This window comes from Saimiri boliviensis, chromosome 1 (genome assembly GCF_048565385.1).
Source record: "Saimiri boliviensis isolate mSaiBol1 chromosome 1, mSaiBol1.pri, whole genome shotgun sequence".
NCBI classification, from domain to species: domain Eukaryota; kingdom Metazoa; phylum Chordata; class Mammalia; order Primates; family Cebidae; genus Saimiri; species Saimiri boliviensis.
The window spans coordinates 237,707,970-237,733,077 of NC_133449.1; the positions used below are offsets into that span (position 1 = coordinate 237,707,970).

Consider the following 25,108-nt stretch of genomic DNA (forward strand, 5'->3'; position numbering starts at 1 on the left):
GATGATGTTTGAGAAATCACTACAGAAACTCTCAAATTCGAAAAAATTAAGGAAGCCCTAGGAATCTCCGGGTAAAATTTAAAAATTAAAAGAAAAACATCCCACCCTTTCAAAATCACAGCAAAAATGTTAAACATATATATCTAGTAAGGTCAATCGGTATAGAAGCTATTTAATTCTAATAGTCTCTTTCCAATTGTCATTCATACCACTGTTTGTAAATACTGGCTGGGAAACACTCTCCAGTTCTCTGCATTAGAGCTAGATCAATGTTATGTCTGCTATTTCTACCTCTTCATCCCTTCTATCTTTTACCCAGACAAATGCTTTGCCATAATAGACCCGACCACCTCAAATACCTAGATACAAGTATGACTTGACTAAGATTAAATCTTATGACAACAATGAGGTCTGCTCTCCTCACCTTTTAAAACTAATTTTAGGGCCGGGCGCGGTGGCTCAAGCCTGTAATCCCAGCACTTTGGGAGGCCGAGGCGGGTGGATCACAAGGTCAAGAGATCGAGACCATCCCGGTCAACATGGTGAAACCCTGTCTCTACTAAAAATACAAAAAATTAGCTGGGCATGGTGGCGCAAGCCTGTAGTCCCAGCTACTCAGGAGGCTGAGGCAGAAGAATTGCCTGAACCCAGGAGGCAGAGGTTGCGGTGAGCCGAGACCATGCCATTGCACTCCAGCCTGGGTAACGAGAGCGAAACTTCGTCTCAAAAAAAAAACAAAACTAATTTTAAATGAGATTTTCTATACAGATATTTCTCTAAGAGCTTGTTATCTGATAATACAAGTATTTGATAACACAAGTCAAAAATAAAAGGACAGATTAAATACACAATATTTTGCTGAATGCTTTGGGCACACAATCACTATCGAAAGCAAGCACCTTGCTCTCCAGAAAAGCAGCAGCACTTTTTGCTTTGTGTTCTGTTTATTACAATAGATAGGAAAATCAATAAACATATAAATGACTGAAAGAGCTTTAAAATGACTCACCAGAAAAGTTAATATTGGGCAAAAGCTAGATCAAATGAAACACTAGATTTATTCAGCCATGTCAGACTGAACAGGTATATAACTATACATTCAACAGCTTAAAAAAAGATGTATTGGGCTGGACACGATGCCTCATCATGCCTGTAATCCTAGTACTTTGAGAGGCTGAGGCAGCCCATCTCTACCGAAAAAAAAAAAAAGACCCAAAATCAGCCAGGTGTGGTGGCATACACCTGTAGTCCCAGCTATTCAGGAGGCTGAGGTGGGAGGATCACCTGAGCCCAGGAAGGATGAGGCTGCAGTAAGCCACGATCATGCCACAGCACTCCAGACTGGGCGACAGAGCAAGATCCCATCTCAAAACAAATAAGCAAAATATTTATTTAAAAGTATGCTAGGCCAGACGTGGTAACTCAGACTGTAATCCCAGCATTTTAGGAGGTTGAGGCAGGTGGATCGTTTGAGGTAAGACGTTTAAGACCAGCCTGGCCAACAAGGTAAAAACCCTGTCCCTACTGAAAATACAAAATAAACTAGGGGTGGTGGCGTAAGCCTATAATCTCAGCTACTCAGAAGGTTAAGGCAGGAAAATAGCTGGAACCCAGCAGGCAGAGGTTGCAGTGAGCTAAGATCATACCATTGCACTCCAGCCTGGGCAACGGAGCAAGACTCTGTCTCAAAAAAAAAAAAGTATGCTATTGCTTGTTTCAACTTCTCTAGGTCCTAAACCATCCTTCCTCACTGAAATAACTGTTTTCAATATTGCAATTTTTGATAATATAAGGCAGGTCCTTAGGAATAAGATGTCAAACTATACTTTTTTACATAACTTAAGTGTTTATATCTATCATTAACTTTAGTAACTGACAACATTCAATGTAAAATTAATAGCAATCCATAGAGGAAATTTAATTTGATCAGTCCTAAATGGACTGCATTCCATTATTTGATTTATGATACTTTTCATCACCATCCAGAAACATCTGTAGTGAAATTACTGTGCTAGCAATCTTTGGTTTGGGTATCACGGGAAGAAAGATAAACTCTTTATAAAGTCACATTTTGAAAACAGGCATATTCTTTAAACATGTAAATGCTTGAAGCAAAGGCTTTATTAATAATTTCATTATTTTGATATTGGTTCAGATGATAAGATACAGATATACAATGTTATAATTGTATTCTATGTGCTTAGGTTTTTAAAACTGCCATTACAGCATAGCATTAGATTGTTTCTAAGTAACAAAAGGGATGTACAATTAACTGAAGGGCAGTATATGAGACTGGATATCAGATACGAAATTGAACTAGATTATTTCTCAATTTAAAATATATAGTGGATCCACAAACTCCTCAGATCACAAATCTGAGAATAAAAGCAAAGCAAGAGGATTAAGAATGGAGAAAATCGGGTGTGAGGGTGATCTGGCTACGACATCTGTCACCCCATTGATCGCCAGGGTTGATTTGGCTGATCTGGCTGGCTAGGCAGATGCCCCCTTCCTCCCTCACCGCTCCATGTGCGTCTCTCCCGAAGCTGTGTGCTCGGTCGAAGAGGATGACTATCCCCAATAGAGGAGGACTGGTCTTCGGTCAAGGGTATATGAGTAGCTGTGCTCCCCTGCTAGAACCTCCAAACAAGCTCTCAAGAACGGAGAAAATAAGATATGGATTGGGCAGAAAACTATAAATCTGCTTCAAGGTCTGTATATGTGTTTTTCTAAAACAAGGAGTTTAAGAATCTATAAAATATTCATGGCCAGATATGGTGGCTCACATCTGTAATCCTAGCACTTCTGGAGGCTAAGGAAAAAGGATAACTTCAGCCTAGGAGTTCAAGACGAGCCTGGGCAACATGGCAAACTCTGTCTCTACAAAATATTAAAAAATTAGCCAGGTGGGGGGCATGCACCTGTAGTCCCAGCTACTTGGGATGCTGAGGCAAGAGAAGCATTTGAGACCGGGTGTTGTGGTTACAGTGAGCCATGATCGAACCACTGCACTCCAGCCTGGGTGACAGAGCAAGACACTGTCTTTTTGTTGTTGTTGTTGTTTTGTTTTATTAAGATGGGAGTTTCGCTCTTATTACCCAGGCTGGAGTGCAATGGCGTGATCTTGGCTCACCGCAATCTCTGCCTCCTGGGTTCAAGCAATTCTCCTGCCTCAGCCTCCCGAGTAGCTGCCAAGGTAATTTTTGTATTTTTAGTAGAGATGCAGTTTCACCATGTTGACCAGGATGACCAGGATGGTCTCGATCTCTTGTCCTCATGATCCACCCGCCTTGGCCTCCCAAAGTGTTGGGATTATAGGCGTGAGCCATCGCACCTGGCCAAGACCCTGTCTTAAAAAAAATGTCCATGTGTGTTTGTGTGTGTCTGTTTCAAATATATATGTATGTATATATAAATGTGTGTGTGTGTGTGTGTGTGTGTGTGTATGTGTGTGTGTATTTGAAAGAAACATCACTAATCATGACAAAAACCTCAAAATGTTTATATGGAATAGATAAGATGCAAAATTAACCTACAAGATTAAATTTTAAAGAAATATCCACTAGTTTATCTAATAAAATACATTATTTTTATAGAGATGTGGCCTTGCAATGTTGTCCAGGCTGGTTTTGAGCTCCTGGCCTCAAGTGATCCTCCCGTGTCAGCTTCCCAAAGTACTGGGATTATAGGTGTGAGTCACCATGCCCAGCCTAAAGAATTTTTAATGCATTCTCTGAGAGACTGTTATCCTACTATCTCTTTCTCTTACATAGCATCTCAAACAGGCCAACATATTTGGAGTAGGGGAGGAGGAAAACTTTCTGTTAGACATAGGTATATAATTTGATAAAACACAGCATCTGGCCGGGCGCGGTGGCTCAAGCCTGTAATCCCAGCACTCTGCGAGGCCGAGGCGGGTGGATCATGAGGTCAAGAGATCGAGACCATCCTGGTCAACATGGTGAAACCCCGTCTCTACTAAAAATACAAAAAATTAGCTGGGCATGGTGGCACGTGCCTGTAATCCCAGCTACTCAGGAGGCTGAGGCAGGAGAATTGCCTGAACCCAGGAGGCGGAGGTTGTGGTGAACCAAGATCGTGCCATTGCACTCCAGCCTGGGTAACAAGAGTGAAACTCTGTCTCAAAAAAACAAAACAAAACAAAACAAAAACAAAAAAAAAAACACAGCATCTTAGAATTGTTTTTGAGGATTTTGGAGATTCTAAGGCCACAAAGACGACATGATAAAGCAGAAATGACACTGCCCATAGATAAGAAAGCTGTTGAGATCAGACTGAATATTAGTTACAGACAATATCCACCAGTGTTCTAAAACTGAGAGGCCACTCAGAAAAGTTCAATTTTCTACTAAGCCATAGTACCAAGTAATAGACTCTAGCTTAAACTAAAAAGATATAAATAAAAAGAATAATTTGCTAGCTATCTGTAATTAAAATCTGTATCAGAGACATGTAACAAGCAATGTAGTCATACAAGCTTCTATCTAGAGACTATGTGCTCATTAGTAAAATAATTGGGACAGTGGGGAGGACAAAGAAGCAAAGGAATAGTGAAGGCAACATGAAATAAATTTTTCTGTCTTCCAACAAAGACTTCAGGGAACCTAGCTTTCACTCTCAGGTTAGGTACTTTTCTTCTTTTGGGGGACAGGAGTCTGTCTCACTTTGTTGACCTGGCTGGACTAAAGTGGCTCAGTCTTAGCTCCCTGCAGCTTCAAATTCCTGGGCTAAAGCAATCGTCTTCCTTCAGCCTTCCATGTAGCTAGATAGGCATGAGCCACCATGCACAGCTACGTACTATTTAAATAGGCTAATACAGCTGGAAGAAAGTATAGCATAAGCCAGCCTTTAAGCGTAAAGACTGGTAAAATACTAAGTACTGAAACTGGATAGCAGACATATGGGAGTCCATGGTTGCACTTCCACACACATGAAACATTTCTAAAACGAAAATTTAAAAAGTAAACTAGTAATTCCATCAGCCTGGCTTGGTACCCTCCAAGGAAGAAATAAAAAGCAGAAAAGGCTTTGGCTATGAGCAGTATGGGTTTTTATACATAAGTTTTAAATAAAATTTATTTATCTTAAACAAAGGCAGTATGTGCTCAATCTAATTCCAAAGAAACAAATATTTAAAAAATAAGTCGCGGCGCCGGGCGCGGTGGCTCAAGCCTGTAATCCCAGCACTTTGGGAGGCCGAGGCGGGTGGATCACGAGGTCAAGAGATCGAGACCATCCTGGTCAACATGGTGAAACCCCGTCTCTACTAAAAGTGCAAAAAATCAGCTGGGCGTGGTGGCACATGCCTGTAATCCCAGCTACTCAGGAGGCTGAGGCAGGAGAATTGCCTGAGCCCAGGAGGCGGAGGTTGCGGTGAGCTGAGATCGCGCCATTGCACTCCAGCCTGGGTAACAAGAGCAAAACTCCAACTCAAAAAAAAAAAAAAAAAAGATATATGTGAGCTGTCTAAAATCCTTTGGCCGGGCACGGTGGCTCAAGCCTGTAATCCCAGCACTTTGGGAGGCCGAGGCGGGTGAATCACAAGGTCGAGAGATCGAGACCAACCTGGTCAACATGGTGAAACCCCGTCTCTACTGAAAATACAAAAAATTAGCTGGGCATGGTGGCGCGTGCCTATAATCCCAGCTACTCAGGAGGCTGAAGCAGGAGAATTGCCTGAACCCAGGAGGCGGAGGTTGCGGTGAGCCGAGATCACGCCATTGCACTCCAGCCTGGGTAACAAGAGCGAAACTCCGTCTCAAAAAAAAAAAAAAAAAAAAAAAAATAAGTCCCATTTTACATTTGAACATAAACATACAATTTAATATGCATGTTAAGTGATACGGCTGGTCAGGCGCAGTGGCTCACACCTGTAATCCCAGCACTTTAGGAGACCAAGGCGGATGGATCACCTGAGATCAGGAGTTAGAGACCAGCCTGGCCAATATGGTGAAACTGCGTCTCTACTAAAAATACAAAAATTAGCCAGGCGTGGTGGCAGGCGCCTGTATTCCAGCTACGAGGGAGGCTGAATCAGAAGAATCGCTTGAACCTAGGAGGAGGAGATTGCAGGGAGCTGAGATTGTGCCACTGCACTCCAGCCAAGGCAGTAAGAGTGAAACTCTGTCTCAAAAAATAAAAAAACAAGTAAAAAGGCTATTTATGTTAATTCAAGTACTAATTTATGATGAGTAGCTTTTTTCAAACCATCTGAGAAATTCACATAAAGGCTATGACATAAATTTTCTTGAAAGATGAAGTTATATTTTAAAACACTAACTAGACATACAGATAACAAATCCATCTAATTTGATTCTGTTTTAAAAACCTGATTAAAGAGTTCTAAAACTTTTTACAAAAATCCAAAGATTATATAATCAACAAAAATGATGCTTACCTTAGATATTCACTAAGAACTTTGGGCTCATCTGGCTGCACATTTTGCAAAGAATAATTTTTCTCAGGCTGTAATATGACATCTTCCTCTTCAAAATCTTTACACAATTGATATTCCATGTACTGAGGAGTCTTGAAAACAAACAACATTTTTTAATGTTTTGGGTTTCACAACGTGGCATAACAGATTTCATTGAAAATGTTGTTCAATTTAAGTATAAAACGGCAAAAAATTTAAAATTATAAAATGGTGACTGTAAAATACTTTTAATGCTTTTACTTTAGCTTTCTGAGAAAATTTCATGAGCTACTCCTTTTAGTATATCTCAAAGCCCCATTCTTTTCCTCCTAATCAAAGTAACTACTTTGGTCTTATCTATTAGAAATACCCCATGGGGACCTATTTTTCTGAATTCTTTTGATTATTGTAATTGCATCATAGACCATGGTATTTTTTTTTTTTTTTTTTTAAAGACAGGGTCTCACTCTGTCACCCACATTGGAGTGCAATGGCATGATCATAGATAGCTCACTGAAGGCTTTAACTCCTGGGCTCAAGTTACCCTCCGCCTCAGCTCCCAAGTAGCTGGGACTAAGAGCACATCACCGAGCCCAGGTAACTAAAAAAAAAATTTTTGCTGTGAATGATGGTCATCATTCTCAGCAAACTGACACAAGAACAGAAAACCAAACACCTCATGTTCTCACTCATAGGTGGGTGCTGAACAATGAGAACACATGGACACAGGAAGGGGAACATCACACACTGGGGTCTATTGTCGGGTGGGGGGCTAGGGGAGGGATAGCAGCAGGTGGGGAGGTTGGGGAGGGATAACATTGGGGGAAATGCCTGATGTAGGTGATGGGGATGGAGGCAGCAAACCACCATGGCATGTGTGTACCTATGTAATAATCCTGCAAGTTCTGCACATGTACCCCAGAACTTAAAGTATAATTATAAAAAAAAATTTACTTTGTAGAAACAGAATGTCACTATATTGACAGACTGGTCTCAGACACTGGCCTCAAGCAATCCTCTCACCTCAGCCTCCCAAAATGCTGGGATTACAGGCATGAGTTCACCATGCCTGGCCTATGGACCATGGAAATTATAAGAGAAGAAACTGAAATCTCAAAACATGTCAACTTTTACCTTTATCACAAAGATTATGTAAATAATCTAAAATTCACAGTCTGTTCTTGGAATTGTATCTTAGTAGGGAGCTTTTAACATTTTATGCTGTTTAAGCCAATGTTAAAACTCACATATGTACTAATCTCTTCAAAAGAGGAGGTTAATTCAAATATCCACTAAGTGACAGGAGAAACCAAATCCAAATATGAGGTCAGGTGACACAGGTTACCTATCATGTAAATGCTCAAAATCTAAAATGGCTTTACAATCAGCAAGGCTGCTGGCTATGAGATTTGACTATAAATTTAATAAATGATTCACACAAATTGTGAGGTAATGTTTTTAAAAGGGTGTAGAAGGGTTGGGCATGGTGGCTCACGCCTACAATCCCTGCACTGTGGGAGGCCGAGGCATGTGGATTACATGAAGTAAGAAGTTTGAGACCAGTCCGGCCAACATGGCAAAACCCCATCTCCACTAAAAATACAAAAATTAGTTAGGCTTGGTGGTGTGCACCTGTAGTTCCAGCTACTAGGGAGGCTGGAGGCAGGAGAATCGCTTCAACCTGGGTGGTAGAGGTTGCAGTGAGCCAAGATCGTGCCACTGCATTCTTGCCTGGGTGACAGAAGAGACTCTGTCTCAAAAAAATAAGTAAGTAAGGGTGAAGGGAAGCTTTTATTAAGGCTCATGTACTTGTTCTAACAGAAATGTGAGGAGGAATCAGAGTACTTACATCTCTACCAACACATGACTCATTTTGATTCTTTTCATCTCTATCAACGCAGGATTCATTTTCATTCTTTTCTACATTGGCCCCAATTTCTTGCTGTGATATGAGAATTTCTCTTCTTTCAGCAGCTTTACCTACATTTGGCTTTGGCTTTTGCAATCGGCCCCTCACTTGTGCAGGTTTGAACGCCTTTAGTTGATTACCTTCCTGCAGACACTTTTTTTCACCCAAACTAGAACCACAAAGGAGTAAAATAAATGTTTATTTTGAAGTCACAAATTTCCTTCTCCCTGGCATGAATTAATAAACCATTTGGAATATTAAATAATTCACAAGTGTCCTGAAAAGACATAATCCGGCTAAGCACAGTGGCTGTCTGTAATCCCAACACTTTGGGAGGCCAAAACGGGAGGATCATTTGAGGTCAGGAGTTCAAGTCCAGCCTGGCCAACATGGTGAAACCCTTTCTCTACTAAAAATACAAAAATTAGCCAGGCATGGTGGTGGGCACCTGTAATCCCAGCTACTTGGGAAGCTGAGGCAAGAGAATTGCTTGAACCTGGGAGGCAGAGGTTGCAGTGAGCAGAGACTGAACCACTTCAAGACAGAGCAAGACTCCATCTCAAAAAAAAAAAAAAAAAGAAAAAGAAAGAGACAAGACATGATCCTGGAAGCCTATTTTAAAAAGCAATTTTAAATAGAATTTTATTACAAAATTGGAAAAATCTACAACTGACAAACATATAATACTATTCCAAAGGATGCTATAGGATAATGTACAACTCCAGGGGAATAATCACAAATCATGATATAAATGGTAACCCCTGGAACAGCCCAGAATCCACCAGTCAGATTCACAATGGAGTGAAGCCTATTCTAGATTTCCATTTCAAGTTAAATATTCCTTTTTGAAATCCCTTGCTATAAATAAAATTATCCAAGAACATATATTGTAACCACTGAAATGTAACAGCTAACTCAATAGAGTCATAAAATTTACACAAGCAATATCAGAGAATTATTAATGTTTCAAAACCAGCAGTTGTTGAAAATAAACAAGGTACACCACTTGAAAATAAAATTCAGACCTTATTAAGTAGAAAATAAATTATTACAATCATTCCTAAGAGATACTATTTTCATACTACTTCCTGAATACTTACATAGATACAGTTTCAGCTTCTGGAGTCTCTCTCTCTGTAGTCTCCGTTCTCAGATTGTCCAACATATTCGTTTTATCCTTTTCCATGTGGTTCTGTGAATTTAATTTCCTACAATTTATCTACTTGCCATAAAAAGTTCAAACTTTGTAATAAATATAAATTAAAACAACAGAACTGGCCCAGAGCAGTGGCTCAAGCCTGTAATCCTGGCACTTTGGGAGGCCAAGGCAGGTGGACTGGCTGAGCTCAGGAGTTTGAGACCACCCTGGGCAACGAGGTGAAACCCCACCTCTACTAAAACACAAAAAATTAGCCAGGCATGTCCCAGTAGTCCCAGCTACTTGGGAGGCTAAGGCGGGAGAATTGCTTAAACCTGGGAGGCAGAGATTGCAGTGAGCTGAGGTCACGTCACTGCACTCTAGCAGGGGTGACGGAGTGAGACTCTGCCTCCAAAAATAAATAAATATGAACTACAATTTTTGTACTTCTAACTAGAATAGATTTTCTAAAACTCCTAAATGCAGATGAGAATTTTTTTTCTTTTTTTTTAACACAGGGTCATACTCTGTTGCCCAGGCTAGAGTACAGTGATAGCTCACTGCAGCCTTAACCTCCCAAGTTCAGATGATCCTCCCACCTCAGCCTCCTGAGTAGCTGGGACTACAGGTGCACACCATGCCCAGTTAGTTTTTTTCTGTTTTTTGTAGAGACGGGATCTCGCCATGTTGCCCAGACTAGTTTCAAACTCCTGGGCTCAGGTGATCAGCCCGCCTCAGCCTCCCAAAGGGCGGGGCTTACAGGTGTGAGCCACAACACCTGGTGTATATTTTTTTTTTTGAACAAAAATGGAATCACACTAAATATTTCAGAAAGACATTTCTGAAATGTTAATTACCAAAGGATACAAAACTAAATTGAAACCATGACTCAGGCCAGGTGTGGTGTCTCATGCCTATAATCCCAGCACTTTGGGAGGCCAAGGTGGACAGATCACAAGGTCTGGAGTTCAAGACCAGCCTGGCCAACATGGTGAAATCCCCTGTCTACTAAAAATATAAAAATTAGCCAGGTGCGGTAGCAAATGCCTGTAGTCTCAGCTACTCAGGAGGCTGAGGCAGAATTGTTTGAACCTTGGAGGCAGAGGTTGCAGCAAGCCAAGACCATGCCATTGCACTCCAGTCTGGGCAACAGAGTGAGATATCATCTTGGAAAAACAAACAAACAAACATACAAAACCAAACAAACCATGGCTCAGATTTGTGAAAGAAAATCTGTAAGGATATATGTGAAAAGACTGATTACATGTGAATAATGAAATTACAAGTATTAGAAGGAACAAGATTACAACATTTCAAAGAAAAAAGGTAAAGAAAAAAATTACAACTAATTTTTAACTTTTACATGAATCTGCATTTTCCAAATTTTCTAGAATTCAATAATTATAAGATTAGAAATAATATAACTATACTATAAAGATCATGATAAAAGATACGTGACATAACAGGAAAAGAAGCAAAGCAACATCTTAAAAAGTGTTTTAGCAAATAGATTCTTTTTTTTTTTTTTTGAGACGGAGTTTCGCTCTTGTTACCCAGGCTGGAGTGCAATGGCGCGATCTCGGCTCACCGCAACCTCCGCCTCCTGGGTTCAGGCAATTCTCCTGCCTCCGCCTCCCTAGTAGCTGGGACTACAGGCGTGCGCCACCATGCCCAGCTAATTTTTGTATTCTTAGTAGAGACGGGGTTTCACCATGTTGACCAGGATGGTCTCGATCTCTTGACCTTGTGATCCACCCACCTCGGCCTCCCAAAGTGCTGGGATTACAGGCGTGAGCCACTGCGCCCGGCCAGCAAATAGATTCTTTAAGACAGTTTGACAATGCATAACAATTCAGGAAACTCAGACATCAGAAAATTTTCTAAAGTAATACAAAGAACAATAAAAGACAATGCATAAGAGTCATAAAAATATTTGAGCCGGGCGTGGGGGCTCAAGCCTGTAATCCCAGCACTTTGGGAGGCCGAGGCGGGTGGATCACGAGGTCAAGAGATCAAGACCATCCTGGTCAACATGGTGAAACCCCGTCTCTACTAAAAAATACAAAAAATTAGCTGGGCATGGTGGCTCGTGCCTGTAATCCCAGCTACTCAGGAGGCTGAGGCAGGAGAATTGCCTGAACCCAGGAGGCGGAGGTTGCGGTGAGCCGAGATCACGCCATTGCACTCCAGCCTGGGTAACAAGAGCGAAACTCTGTCTCAAAAAAAAAAAAAAAAATTTAAAATATTGTTTGACCCAACAATCCCATCATCTCTAGAAGTTTATCCTTTGTCTGTATCCTTGAGAAAGCCTTATTTACGAAATTGTTTGCTTCTAATATACAAGACTTAAAAAAACAAACAAAAATAGACACAACCTAAACATCCATCAGTAGCATGTGAATAATGTAGCATGTGAATACTGATTATGTAAATCAATACTATGTTAACCTGATATAGCTATTAAAAAGATCAATGGGACCCAAAAAAGTGTAAATTAATAGTTTCAGAGAAAAAGGTTTTTATTATTTTTTATGTTTTTGAGACAGAGTTTCACTCTGTCACCCAGGCTAGAGTGCAGTGGCACTATCTCAGCTCACCACAACCTCCTCCCTCCTGGGTTCAACCAATTCTCATGCCTCAAACTCCCGAGTAGTTGGGATTACAGGTGTGTGACACAATACCCTGCTAATTTTTTTGTGTTTTTAAGTAGAGATGGGGTTTTGTCATGTTGGCCAGGCTGGTTTCAAACTCCTGGCCTAAAGTGATCCACCAACTGCCTTGGTCTCCCAAAGTGCTGGGATTACAGGTGTGCACCACTGTGGTCAGCTCAAAAGGTTTTGGCTGGGTGCAGTGTCTCACACCTGTAACCCAGCACTTTGGGACACAGAGGCGGGCAGATCACAAGGTCAGAAGTTTGAGACCAGCCTGGCCAATATGGTCAAACCCTGTCTCTACTAAAAATACAAAACATAGCTGGGCGTGGAGGCACATGCCTGTAATCCCAGCTACTTGGGAGGCTTAGGCAGGAGAACTGCTTGAATGCAGGAGGTGGAGGTTGTAGTGAGCTGAGATCATGCCACTACACTGCAGCCTGGTGACAGAGCAAGACACTGTCTCAAAAAAAAAAAAAAAAAAAAAGGTATAAACAAAAAACTAGTAAGATAGGAACAAATCTTTTTTCTTTTTTTATACTTTAAGTTCTGGGGTACATGTGCAGATTGTGCAGGACTGTTACATAGGTACACACATGCCATGGTGGTTTGCTGCATCTATCCCCCCCATCATCTATATTAGATATTTCTCCTAATGTTATCTCTCCCCAATTCCCCCACCCCCTGATATCCCTCCCTTAGCTCTTGCACCCCTCAACAGACCCCAGTGTGTGATGGCCCCTGTGTCCATGTGTTCTCTTGTTAAACACCCACTTATGAGTGAGAACATTCGGTGTTTGGTTTTCTGTTCTTGTGTCAGTTTGCTGAGAATGATGGCTTCCATATCCCTGCAAAGGACATGAACTCATCCTTTTTTATGACTGCATAGTATTCCAATGGTGTATATGTACCACATTTTCTTTAAGTCTATCATTTATGGGCATTTGAGTTGGTTCCAAGTCTTTGCTATTGAAAACAGTGCTGCAATGAATATACGTATGCATATGTCTTTACAATGATTTATAATCCTTTGAGTATATACCCAGTATTGGGATTGCTGGGTCAAATGGTATTTCTATTTCTAGACCCTTGAGGAATTACCACACTGTCTTCCTCACTGGTTGACTAATTTATACTCCTACCAATAGTGTAAAAGTGTTAAGATAGGAACAAATCTAATGTTAAGTTCTTGTAACTGTTTTAATATCAGTAACAGTGCTTTGTAATTACAAGTCAAAAATCTGTATTCCTATTTAGGGAAAATTTTTATAATTTTAATTTCCATAAAGTCTCTTATTCCATACCTTTTCAACTGAAGTTTCTGAGTGTGAATTCTTGCTCTCTGCCTCTGTTTTGCCTTCTGAAAGAACTGATTTCTTCCCAGCCCTTGACAAATTGGGTTTAGGTCTCTGGAGGTGACCTCTCAACATAGGTTTAACATTTTCTGTTTGATCAATTTCCCTGAAAAATTAACGTTATTTAAATAGCATCCAACATACAATCATGTCTAAATGAACTTCTAAAATAACCTATTGAGAACCAGGAAGAACTCCTTTAAGAGCTTACTTAGAATAAGAGTAGCAAAAAAACTTAAAAAGAAGAAAACAACTTGTTCTATCTGATATTAAAAATATACTATTCATCACTAGAAATCAAAACAGTGTTATTATTAGATGAATAAACAAATAAAACAAATTTAAAATCCAAAAAATGACTCCAAAATAGACATGAATTTGGCATATACTGAAGGTAGCATCTCACAATAAGGAAGATTAGATGAAATGCAATACAATACAGTGAGGATAAAATTAATAAATACTAACTAAGATTAAATGAAGATGGGAAGGCTGGGCACGGTGGCTCACATCTATGATCCCAGCACTTTGAGAAGCTGAAGTGGGTGGATCACCTTTGGGAAGCTGAGGTCAGGAGTTTGAGACCAGCCTGATCAACATGGTGAAACCCATTTCTATTAAAAATACAATTACCCAGATGTGGTAGCACGTGCCTGTAGTCCCAGCTACTCAGTAGGCTGAGGCAAGAGAATCACTTGAACCCGGGAGGCGGAGTTGCAGTAGGCCAAGATGGCGCCACTGCACTCCAGACTGGGCAACAAGAGTAAGACTGTCTCAAATTAAAAAAAAAAAAAAAAAAATCATTAGCTGGATGTGGTAGTGTGCACCAGCAACTTGGTAGACTAAGGTGGGAAGATCACCTAAGCCTGGGAGGTTGAGGTTGCAGTGAGTTAAAAATCATACTACTGGACTTTTGCCTGGGCAACAGAGTGCAACCTTGTCTCAAATAAACAAATAAATAAATACCATAAATGTTTAAAGGTGCATGTGTGTGTGTACACACCATACATTCTGTCAGCTCAGGAACTTATCCTACAAATATACTTGTATATAGGCGAAAAGACAGAGGTGCAAGACTATAAACATTGTTTAGCAAAACAACCTACATAGCAGTCAATAGGGCACTGATAATACGAACTATGATGCATACATACACAGAACACTATTAATCTACAAAAAACAAGGAGAGTATCTACGTAAGACTATGAAAAGACAGAAGACAACAACTACAAAATGTTATATATAGTATACTGTCATTAGGTTTATCATTAGAGCAAAAAATACAAATTTGTATTAGCTTGAATGTAGTTTTTTCTAATCTCTGAAAGAATATAAGAAATTACATGGACTGAGTGTAAGGGGACAGGTAAGAGGGAGAGTTCAATCATATCTTTTTATACTTTTGGATGTTTGAACCCTATGAATGTATTGCCTATCTCAAAGACTAATTTACATTTTGATTTTTTAAAGGTTTGATTTCTATTGTGACAGTACTTTGCTGAAAAATAAACTGAACACCCTTTAAGCCCATATGAGATGAAGAGTTATGAGGAATATTAAAAGTAAGTATAAAATCTTCAGGTATCTCTTCAAAGGGAGATTTTTATAACGCTGTTAATAGTTTCTTGAGGGCCGGGCGTGGTGGCTCAAGCCTGTAATCCCAGCACTTTGGGAGGCCGAGGCGGGTGGATCACAAGGTCGAGAGATCGAGACCAACCTGGTCAACATGGTGAAACCCCGTCTCCACTAAAAATACGGAAAATTAGCTGGGCATGGTGGTGCGTGCCTATAATCCCAGCTACTCAGGAGGCTGAGGCGGGAGAATTGCCTGAACCCAGGAGGCGGAGGTTGCGGTGAGCCAAGATTGTGCCATTACACTCCAGCCTGGGTAACAAGAGCGAAACTCCATCTCAAAAAAAAAAAAAAAAATAGTTTCTTGGGAAGATATTAATTTAACAAGTATCTACATATTAGAAGATATACTTCCTTGAAATCACTAATATCAAAATCCATTATTTTCACACCAAGCATTAAAAAAAAACTCAAATCAAGTAAAAGTAAAATTTCATGGTAAATATTTAGGCTTCCAAATAGTTTTAGAATTTCTTAAGTTACCACCTTCCTAAAATTCATATTATACATCAGATATGAAAGAGAATTTTTCTGCAATGAAATACAAAGTTAAACACCTGATGTTACACTCTTAACAGACCACAGTATAGTTACATATTAAATAATCCCCTCTACTATTAATAAACTATGTATTAATGGTCCCCTCTAATCCTTAAATAAAGCAACATTATTATCATTTAAGAACCTTATCAAAATTTTAGAATAAATCCTATTATATAAAATACTTACAGTGAATTTTTTTTTAGGTCAATATTTCTTTCTTCTGTACAGCTACCTACAGCATTATTTACTTCACACAATGCTCTAATTCCAACTTCTAATGAAGGCAAATCTAGAGTGCTTGATTCTGAAGCCTCAGCAGTTGCTACTGATGTGACATCTTGTTGATGACTTAAAAAAAAAAAAAAAAAAAGAAACTGTATCAGAGAGAGATTTCCTAATAATACATATTTTACAATAATTATTTTTAAAAATTTTAAACACACAAAATCACCATTTTGCAAGATGCTCCTTCATATTATAGAATAATACAAACTGCTGTATTCGCTTTTCTATGATCCATCTTGCATCATGTTATTAAAAACCGTACCACCAGAGAAGCAACAGCCACAAATTTACATGCTTAGGAACATGCTCAAGTTTCAAAATGGAAGGCATGGCGGCTCATGCCTGTAATGCCAGTACTTTGGGAGGCCGAGGCAGGCAGATCACTTGAGGCCAGGAGTTTGAGACCATCCTGGCCAACATGGTTAAACCCTATCTCTACTAAAAATACAAAAACTAGTTGGGCATAGTGGTGCGGAACTATAATCCCACCTACTTGAAAGGCTGAGACACAAGAATCATTTGAACCCAGGAGGTGAAGATCACACCATTGTACTCCAGCCTGGGTGACAGAGCAAGATTCTATCTCAAAAAAAAAGGCTTCAAAATGAGAAATTATTAAATGGGGTTTACAAATCAAACGTGTAAAATAATAGTAATATTTAGGAATTAGCTTTCATTAAAATTTATATAGGCAATCCTTGCTTTGCAGGGTACTGTGTAATCAAGTCATATAAAGTGAGGAGGACACAGCTCCAATAAGCTCAAGTTGCAGTTAACATAGTCCTACACAAAGTGAGAACTACAATATTAAAAAATATTTCAAATATCAGCCAGGTGTGGTGGCACATGCCTGTAGTCCCAGCTACTCAGAAGGCTGAAGTGAGAGGATTGCTTAAGCCCAGGAAGTCAAGGCTGCAGTGACCTGAGATTGCCTAGGCGACAAAGCAAGATCCTGTCACAAAATAAATTTCAACTAACAATAACATATTTGATGGCCATACACTACCATTTTAAACACATATTCACATTTAACCATACTGCTTTTTTTTTTTTTGGCTCAATTTTTCTACCAGTTATTTATCTTTTCCTGACTTATCAGCAAGAGTTTTCTATATATTTTTATTGTCTAGATGTTACACATAAAACCTCCTGATCAGTAACTTGCCTTTTATTTTCTTTATGGAGCCTTTGTTAACAGACCTCTTTAATTTTACTACCATCAAACTTATCAATCTTATCTTTTAAAGTCTGTGTTTTCTATGTCTTAATAAATCCTTGACATTACAAATCCTTGACATTACAAAGATATTTTTCTACATTTCTTCTAAAAGTTGTAAAGATTTGTTTTTAGTCTTCAATCCATCAGGAAGTTAGTGGCTATGGTAATCCAACCAAGGATAAAATATTATATTTTTCAAATCTCAACACAATCTAATGAATAGTTAGTTCAATCTTTGCCCCCCAATTTCTAAAGCTACCTCTGCCATATGACAGATTCCTAAATGTCTCTTCCTAAACTCTATATTCAGTTCCACTGAGTCAATTTGTCTAACTCTGTACCAATACCATGCTGTTGGAGTTATTCTAGCTTGAACGTTAGTCTAGGACAGGGAGTCCCTCTCCAAAGTTGGTGTTTTCTAAAACTGTCTATCATTGGTGAGCCTTTGTTCTTGTGTACACGGTAATTTTAGAATAAACTCTTTGTTTTCCAAAAACAAGTAGGACTTCAACGGTCATTAAAGGGTTGTTTTTTCTCCTAAATTAGAAAAAGTTGGGGCCAGGCACAGTGGCTCACAATGAGGTGGGAGAATTGCTTGAGCCCAGGAGTTTGAGACCAGCCTGGAAAACTCCTCTATTAAAATATATATATATATATATATATATATTTTTTTTTTTTTTTTTTTTTTTAGACGGAGTTTCGCTCTTGTCACCCAGGCTGGAGTGCAATGGCGTGATCTCGGCTCACCTCAACCTCCGCTTCCTAGGTTCAGGCAATTCTCCTGCCTCAGCCTCCTGAGTAGCTGGGATTACAGGCACGCGCCACCATGCCCAGCTAATTTTTTTTGTATTTTTAGTAGAGACGGGGTTTCACCATGTTGACCAGGATGGTCTCGATCTCTTGACCTCGTGATCCACCCGCCTTGGCCTCCCAAAGTGCTGGGATTATAGGTGTGAGCCACCGCGCCAGGCCTTAAAAAATATTTTTAAGATTAGCTAGGCGTGGAGACCCATGACTGCAGTCCCAGCTTCTCGGGAGGCTATTATTAAAATTAACGATGATTTTTTTTTTTTTTTTTTTTTTTTGAGACGGAGTTTCGCTCTTGTTACCCAGGCTGGAGTGCAACGGCTCACCGCAACCTCCGCCTCCTGGGTTCAAGCAATTCTCCTGTCTCAGCCTCCTGAGTAGCTGGGATTACAGGCACACACCACCATGCCCAGCTAATTTTTTGTATTTTTTTTAGTAGAGACGGGGTTTCACCTTGTTGACCAGGATGGTCTCGATCTCTCGACCTCGTGATCCACCCGCCTCGGCCTCCCAAAGTGCTGGGATTACAGGCTTGAGCCACCGCGCCCGGCCATTAACGATGATTTTTTAAAATTATTTTAAAAATTAGAAAAAGCCATGAGTACAGTTTTGTGTAGTTTATGAAATTAGGTGTATCTCTGAAGTCACACTTTAGATATCTGTCAACTAGGAACAAACAACTATGAGACATAGCATATGATTCCACTTACGTAAAATATCTAGATTAGACAGTCATGGAGACAGAAAGTAGTCTACGGCCTTACCCCTCTGAATGGGTCTAATTTGATCTCAAACTAAGCAAGTCTGGGCCTGGTTAGCACTTGGATGGGAGACAGAAAGCAGACTGGAGATTATCAGTGGTTGCAGCAAGGGGAGAATGAGAAATTACTGCATAAAGTGTGCAGGTTTTCTGTTTGCAGTAATAAAAATAGATTTATAAATGGTGTTGATGGCTGCACTACAATGTAAATGTAACTAACGGCACTAAATTATATGCTTAAAAATAATTAACAACTTTAAGTTTGTTTTTGGCAATAGTTTCTTAGTTATGACACCCAAAAGTTTAGGAAACAAAAGCAAAATTAGACATGGGACTACACTGAACTCAAAAGCTTCTGTACACCAAAGGAAATGGTAGATAGAGTGAAAAGGCATCCTATGAAATGGGAGAAAATGTGCAAGTCATATTTCTGATAAGGGGCTAAAATCCAAACCATATGAATAATTCTCAAAACTCAACAGCAAAAAATAAAATAACCTAATTTAAAAATTGGGCACAGGACCTCAATAGACGTTTCTCCAAAGAAGACACACAAATGGCTAACAGCTCAGAAAGATGTTCAACATCAAAAATAATCAGGGAAATGCAAATCAAAAGAACCATAAGATATCACCTTCTATTTGTTCAGACAGACATTATTAATAAAATGAAAGGCTGTATTAATTGAAGAGGATGTGAAAAAAACTGAAACCCTTGAACACTGTTGGTGGTTAAGTAAAATGGTTCACCCATTATTGTAAACAGTATGAGGGTCCTCAAGAAATTAAAAAGTAGAATGACCATATGATCTAGCAAACCCACTTCTGGATATTTATCTACAAGAATTGAAATCAGGATCTTGAAGAGAGATTTGCACTCCCATTTTCAGTGATGCCAACAGACAGAAACAACCTAAATGTCTGTCAACCAATGGCTGGATAAAGAAAATGTGGCATATACATGTAATGGAATATTATTCAGTCATAAAAAAGGAAATCTTGCCCCAGAGTAGTGGCTCACACCTGTAATCTCAGCACTTCAGAAGGCCGAGGCAGGTGGATCATGAGGTCAGGAGTTCAAGACCAGTCTAGCCAACACAGTGAAACCCATCTCTACTAAAAATACAAAAAAAAATTAGCTGGGTGTGGTGGTGTGCACCTATAATCCCAGCTACTCAGGAGGCTAAGGAAGGAGAACTGCCTGAACCCAGGAGGCAGGGGTTGCAGTGAGCCAAGATCACATCATTGCACTCCAGCCCAGAAGACAGTGCAAGACTCAAGTCTCAAAAAAAAGGAAATCTTGTCATATGCTACAACATGGATGAAACTTCAAGATATTACACCAAGTGAAATAAGCAGTTACAGAAAAATATTCCAATAGGCACTGTGGCTCATGCCTGTAATCCCAGCATTTTGGGAGGCCAAGGCAGGTGGATCACCTGAGCTCAGTTCAAGACCAGCCTGAAAACCATGGTGAAACTCCATCTCTACTAAAAATACAAAACATTAGCTGGGGTGGTAGTGCATGCTGATGGTCCCAGCTACTTGGGAGCCTGGGAGGCTGAGGTGGCAGTGAGCTGAGATCGTGCCACTGCACTCCAACCTGGGTGACAGAGTGAGACCCCATCTCAAAAACAAAACAAAACAAACAAAACAAAAGAGAAAAAGAAAGAATTATGATTGCCAAGGGCTGGGAGGAGGAAATGGGAGTTGTTCAATGAGTATAGAAGTGCAGTTATGCAAGGTAAAAAAAAAAAAAAAAATTCCAGAGATCAGCAATATAACACTGTGCTTATAATTAACAATAGTGTATCCTACACATAAAAAATCTGGGCCGGGCGCGGTGGCTCAAGCCTGTAATCCCAGCACTTTGGGAGGCCGAGGCGGGTGAATCACGAGGTCGAGAGATCAAGACCATCCTGGTCAACATGGTGAAACCCCGTCTCTACTAAAAATACAAAAAATTAGCTGGGCATGGTGGCGTGTGCCTGTAATCCCAGCTACTCAGGAGGCTGAGGCAGGAGAATTGCCTGAACCCAGGAGGCGGAGGTTGCGGTGAGCCGAGATCGCGCCATTGCACTCCAGCCTGGGTAACAAGAGCGAAACTCTGTCTCAAAAAAAAAAAAAAAAATCTGTTATGACATGGTGAAACCCCGTCTCTACTAAAAATACAAAAAATTAGCTGGGCATGGTGGCACATGCCTGTAATCCCAGCTACTCAGGAGGCTGAGGCAGGAGAATTGCCTGAACCCAGGAAGCGGAGGTTGCAGTGAGCCGAGATCGCGCCATTGCACTCCAGCCTGGATAACAAGAGCGAAACTCTGTCTCAAAAAAAAAAAAAAAAAAAAAAATCTGTTATGAGGGTAAATCTCATGTTGTTATTTTACAAACTAAATCAAATTATAAAGCACACACACAGCAGGACACATCATATTCAAACTAATGAAAACCAAAGATAGAGAAAACCGTTACAGAAAATGATAAACCCATGCAAACACACAACCAAAAGAAAGCTACAATGGCAAAGTAAACATCAGAAAAAAAGAGCAATACCAGAAGGACAGTACACAATGATAAAGGGAATTTCACCAAGAAGACAAAACAATCCTAGATACATACACATCTGACAACAGAGCTTCAAAATAGATAAGGCAAAAACAAATAAAACTGAAAAAACGAAACAGGCAAATCCACAATTACAGATGGAGACTTCAACACTCCTTTCTCAGTAATCAACAGATGTGGATAAAACCAGACGTAGAAAATACCTTAATGAAAGGATGGGGTCAGTTCCTTTCTCAGTTTTTTCACTGGAGGCAGAACCCACAATGCCATCTATGGAAGGCATCTGTTCCTTACTGCATTCACCTTCCTTTACATCAGGACTTATAGACTGACATTTATCTACAAATATAAAATGCATGTTATTCTAAAAATGACAGCAAAAACACCTTTTTTAAGGCACAAAGGAATTTACCTATAACACGGTCCTTTCCTACAAAACCTTAATCCATTCAACATTCAAGTTCCTATTTGCAAGGCACACATCTTATTTTTAGACCATAATAAAAACTTAACATACATGAGGATCAGTCCAAGCTTCTTAGGCAATTTGTAGCATCTTCCTTTTATCTTAAATTTTAAGTATTTAAAGTGACTTATTTTATATGTCAAGTAAGGAAACTAAAAGTTGATTTAAACTATTTTTTTGTTCCTTTAAAAGTGCACTTTTTTTTTTTAGAAGTGTACTAATTAATAACACAGTGATAGCTATCACTTATTGAGTACTTACTAAGTGGCAGGAACCCTTAAGTCCATAAGATACATTATCTCATTTAATACTTGAAATAATCCTATTAAAAGGTATTAATATTAATCTCATAGAGAACCACCGGAGTTCAGAGATCTTAAAAACTTGCCCAATGCGATACTTAAGCAAGTAAAAAAGCCGGAATTTAAAGCAAGTTCTGTTTGATTTCTAAAACCTGTTTGTGAATCATTAAGCTCTTCTGCACTGTATGTAATGACTCTAAGGGTAAGCCAAAAAAAGAGCATAATACTGTGATGTCTACAAAGCATATTAAGTTAGCTACCAGGACTCTTTTATTAAAATCAGATGGGTAGGCCCGGCATGGTAGCTCACGCCTGTAATCCCAGCAGTTTGGGAGGCTGAGGCAGCCAGATTGCAGGGTCCAGAGATTGAGACCATCCTGGCCAACATGGTGAAACCCCGTCTGTACTAAAAATACAAAAATTAGCTGGGCACAGTGGTTCACGCCTGTAGTCCCAGCTACTTGGGAGGCTGAGGCAGGAGAATCGCTTGAACCCTGGAGGTGGAAGTTGCCGTGAGCCAAGATCGTGCTACTGCACTCCAGCCTGGCAACAGAGCCAGACTCTATCTCAAAAATATTAATAAAAATAAATAAAAATAAAATCAGATGGGTAAATCTCAACTATGGAAAATACAAATTTTGTAGAAAGGTTGTTCTGGTCTGCTCCTACCTTTTCCTTACCAGCTTTAAATAATCTATATATGAACTCTTAAGAAAAGGGACCACGACTCCCTGTCAAACTCTTGGCCCTCATCCCCAAGCAACTCCTAAGTGGCAATATACTTGCATTAGAAGAGTAAAAAAGAAAAATGGAAGAAATACATATTCAATTAGTTCTTTTATAGGAATTAAACAATCCCTTGTGAGTTCACAGAGGTGCACTGTAGAGGTACAACATGAAAACCTGTGTTTCATTAACAGATATAAGCGACATACTTTTAAATATACAGACATGTGATTTCTAATCATAGTTAATGAGAAGGCACAGGAGGTGATACATCCTGGAAACAAACTTTAGAGGCCTCCGCCCCGCCCCACGAGGCAGCTGGGTTGGGTGCGGGGGTCATTTAAAAAAAAAAAAAAAAGAAACAAACTTTAGAGAAAAATCTCCCCACTTTAATTTGTTTCCTTTAATTTTTTTTTTTTACAATAACCCTTTTTTCCTTTAATTAAAAATAAAAAGCATTAGTGTAGTATCATGAATACAGAATCAATTAATAAGCATCATTAATTGCTATCTGGACAGAAAATTAAGTTACATACCATATTATTGTACACGTCTTCTCAAGTCATATAAAAGCTTTTTAAATATAACTTACCCTTGTGTTTTTTTCCTTTAGAAGGACCCGCTTCACCAGGGGCATTTTCTAAAAGATTGTTTACTTCCAGTTCACTAGCCTTATCTTGATTCTTCCTTCTTCGTTTCTTTTGATTTAGGTCTATTTCTAATGCAACCTGTTCTGCATCCTCCCCTGATGAAGTCAGAAACTCTTCTTCAACTGTCTGAGCATCCTTCTGAGATCTTTCTGTGTCTGAAATTCTAGAACTCATAGACTCATCTGGATCATCATTCACTCCTTCACAGGCAACTTTTTTCACTGAAAACAAGAGAAATGGCTATAAATATGTAAACAACTTAAAGAAAAATTTGTAAAGGTGGAGGAGATACTCAAAGATGTCCTCTGTAGTACTTATTTATATAAACAAAAAACCTAAAGACAACCTAAAATGTCCAATGGGAAATGACTAACTAATATATAAAAATCCATGCAGCCAAAAACAATAATGAGGTAAATTTATACATACTCATGTGGAAAATTTCAAAACATATTGTTGCATTTTTAAAAATCAAGTGGCAATCAGGTGTGGTGGCTCATGCCTATAATCCCAGCACTCTGGGAGGCCAAGCAGGCAGATCACGAGGTCAGGAGATAGAGACCATGCTGGCCAAAATGACAAAAACCCATCTCTACTAAAAATACAAAAATTAGCTGGGTCTCGTGGCACACACCTGTAGTCCCAGCTACTTGGGAGGCTGAGGCAGCAGAATTGCCTAAACCCAGGAGGTGGAGGTTGCAGTGAGCAGAGGTCACGCCACTGTACCCTAACCTGGCAACAGAGTGAGACTCCGTCTCAAAAAAAAAAAAAAAAATCAAGTGGCAGATACACATAAAATCTCTTTTATTAAACAAAAACAATTACATATAGAGATGTTCCTTGACTTACACTGGGTTTCATCCTAATAAACTCATCATAAGTTGAGTATACTGTAAATCGAAAATCCATTTAACACAGGCCAGATGCAGTGGCTCATGCCTGTAATCCCAGCACTTTGGGATGCCAGGGCTGCAGATCATCTGAGGTCAGGAGTTCGAGACCAACCTGGCCAACATAATAAAACCCCATCTCTAGTAAAAATACAAAAATTTGCTTGGCACCTGTAATCCTAGCTACTCAGGAGGCTGAGGCAGGAGAATCACTGAAACCTGGGAGGCGGAGGTTGCAGCAAGCCAAGATCATGCCATTTTACTCCAGCCTGGGCAATAAAAGCAAAACTCTGGGCTGGGTGTGGTGGCTCACACTTGTTATTCCAGAACTTTGGGAGGCTGAGACAGGTGGATCACTTGAAGTCCCAGATCACTTGAGGTCAGGAGTTTGAGACCAGCCTGGCCAACATGGTGAAATCCTGTCTCTACTAAAAATACAAAAATTAGCCGGGTGTGTTGGCAGGCACCTGTAATCCCAGCTACTTGGCAGGCTGAGGCAGGAGAATCGCTTGAACCAGAGAGGCAGAGGCTGCAGTGAGCTGAGATCATGCCACTGCACTCCAGCCTGGGCAACAGAATGAGATTTCATCTCAAAACAAAAAAAAGAAAAAAAAAAAGGAGGAAAACTCTGTCTGAAAAGAAAAAAAGAAAAGCATTTAATACATCTTGGCCTAGCCTACTTCAAAAGTGCTCAGAACACATACATCAGCCTACTGTTGAGTAAAATCATCTTGCAGAAAGCCTATTTTAAAACGAAATGGTGAATATCTCATGT

The 25,108-nt window shown here is 39.7% G+C and overlaps 1 protein-coding gene across 5 annotated transcripts in view; it reads right to left on the reverse strand.

Moving 5' to 3' along the window:
* Positions 1–25,108, reverse strand: part of BDP1 (BDP1 general transcription factor IIIB subunit) — a 121,924-nt gene that overhangs the window by 60,728 nt on the left and 36,088 nt on the right. For all 5 annotated transcript variants that reach the window (XR_012513507.1, XR_012513508.1, XM_074384929.1 and 2 more), the window contains exons 10-16: positions 23,386–23,664; positions 21,503–21,638; positions 15,851–16,012; positions 13,439–13,595; positions 9,446–9,537; positions 8,286–8,514; positions 6,419–6,549 (exon numbers count right to left, since the gene is read on the reverse strand). Coding sequence is in view for 3 of the 5 variants with exons in the window: in XM_074384929.1 (XP_074241030.1) it covers positions 6,419–6,549; positions 8,286–8,514; positions 9,446–9,537; positions 13,439–13,595; positions 15,851–16,012; positions 21,503–21,638; positions 23,386–23,664 (1,186 nt within the window). In the remaining 2 variants the exon portion in view is untranslated. The remainder of the gene's footprint in view (positions 1–6,418; positions 6,550–8,285; positions 8,515–9,445; positions 9,538–13,438; positions 13,596–15,850; positions 16,013–21,502; positions 21,639–23,385; positions 23,665–25,108) is intronic.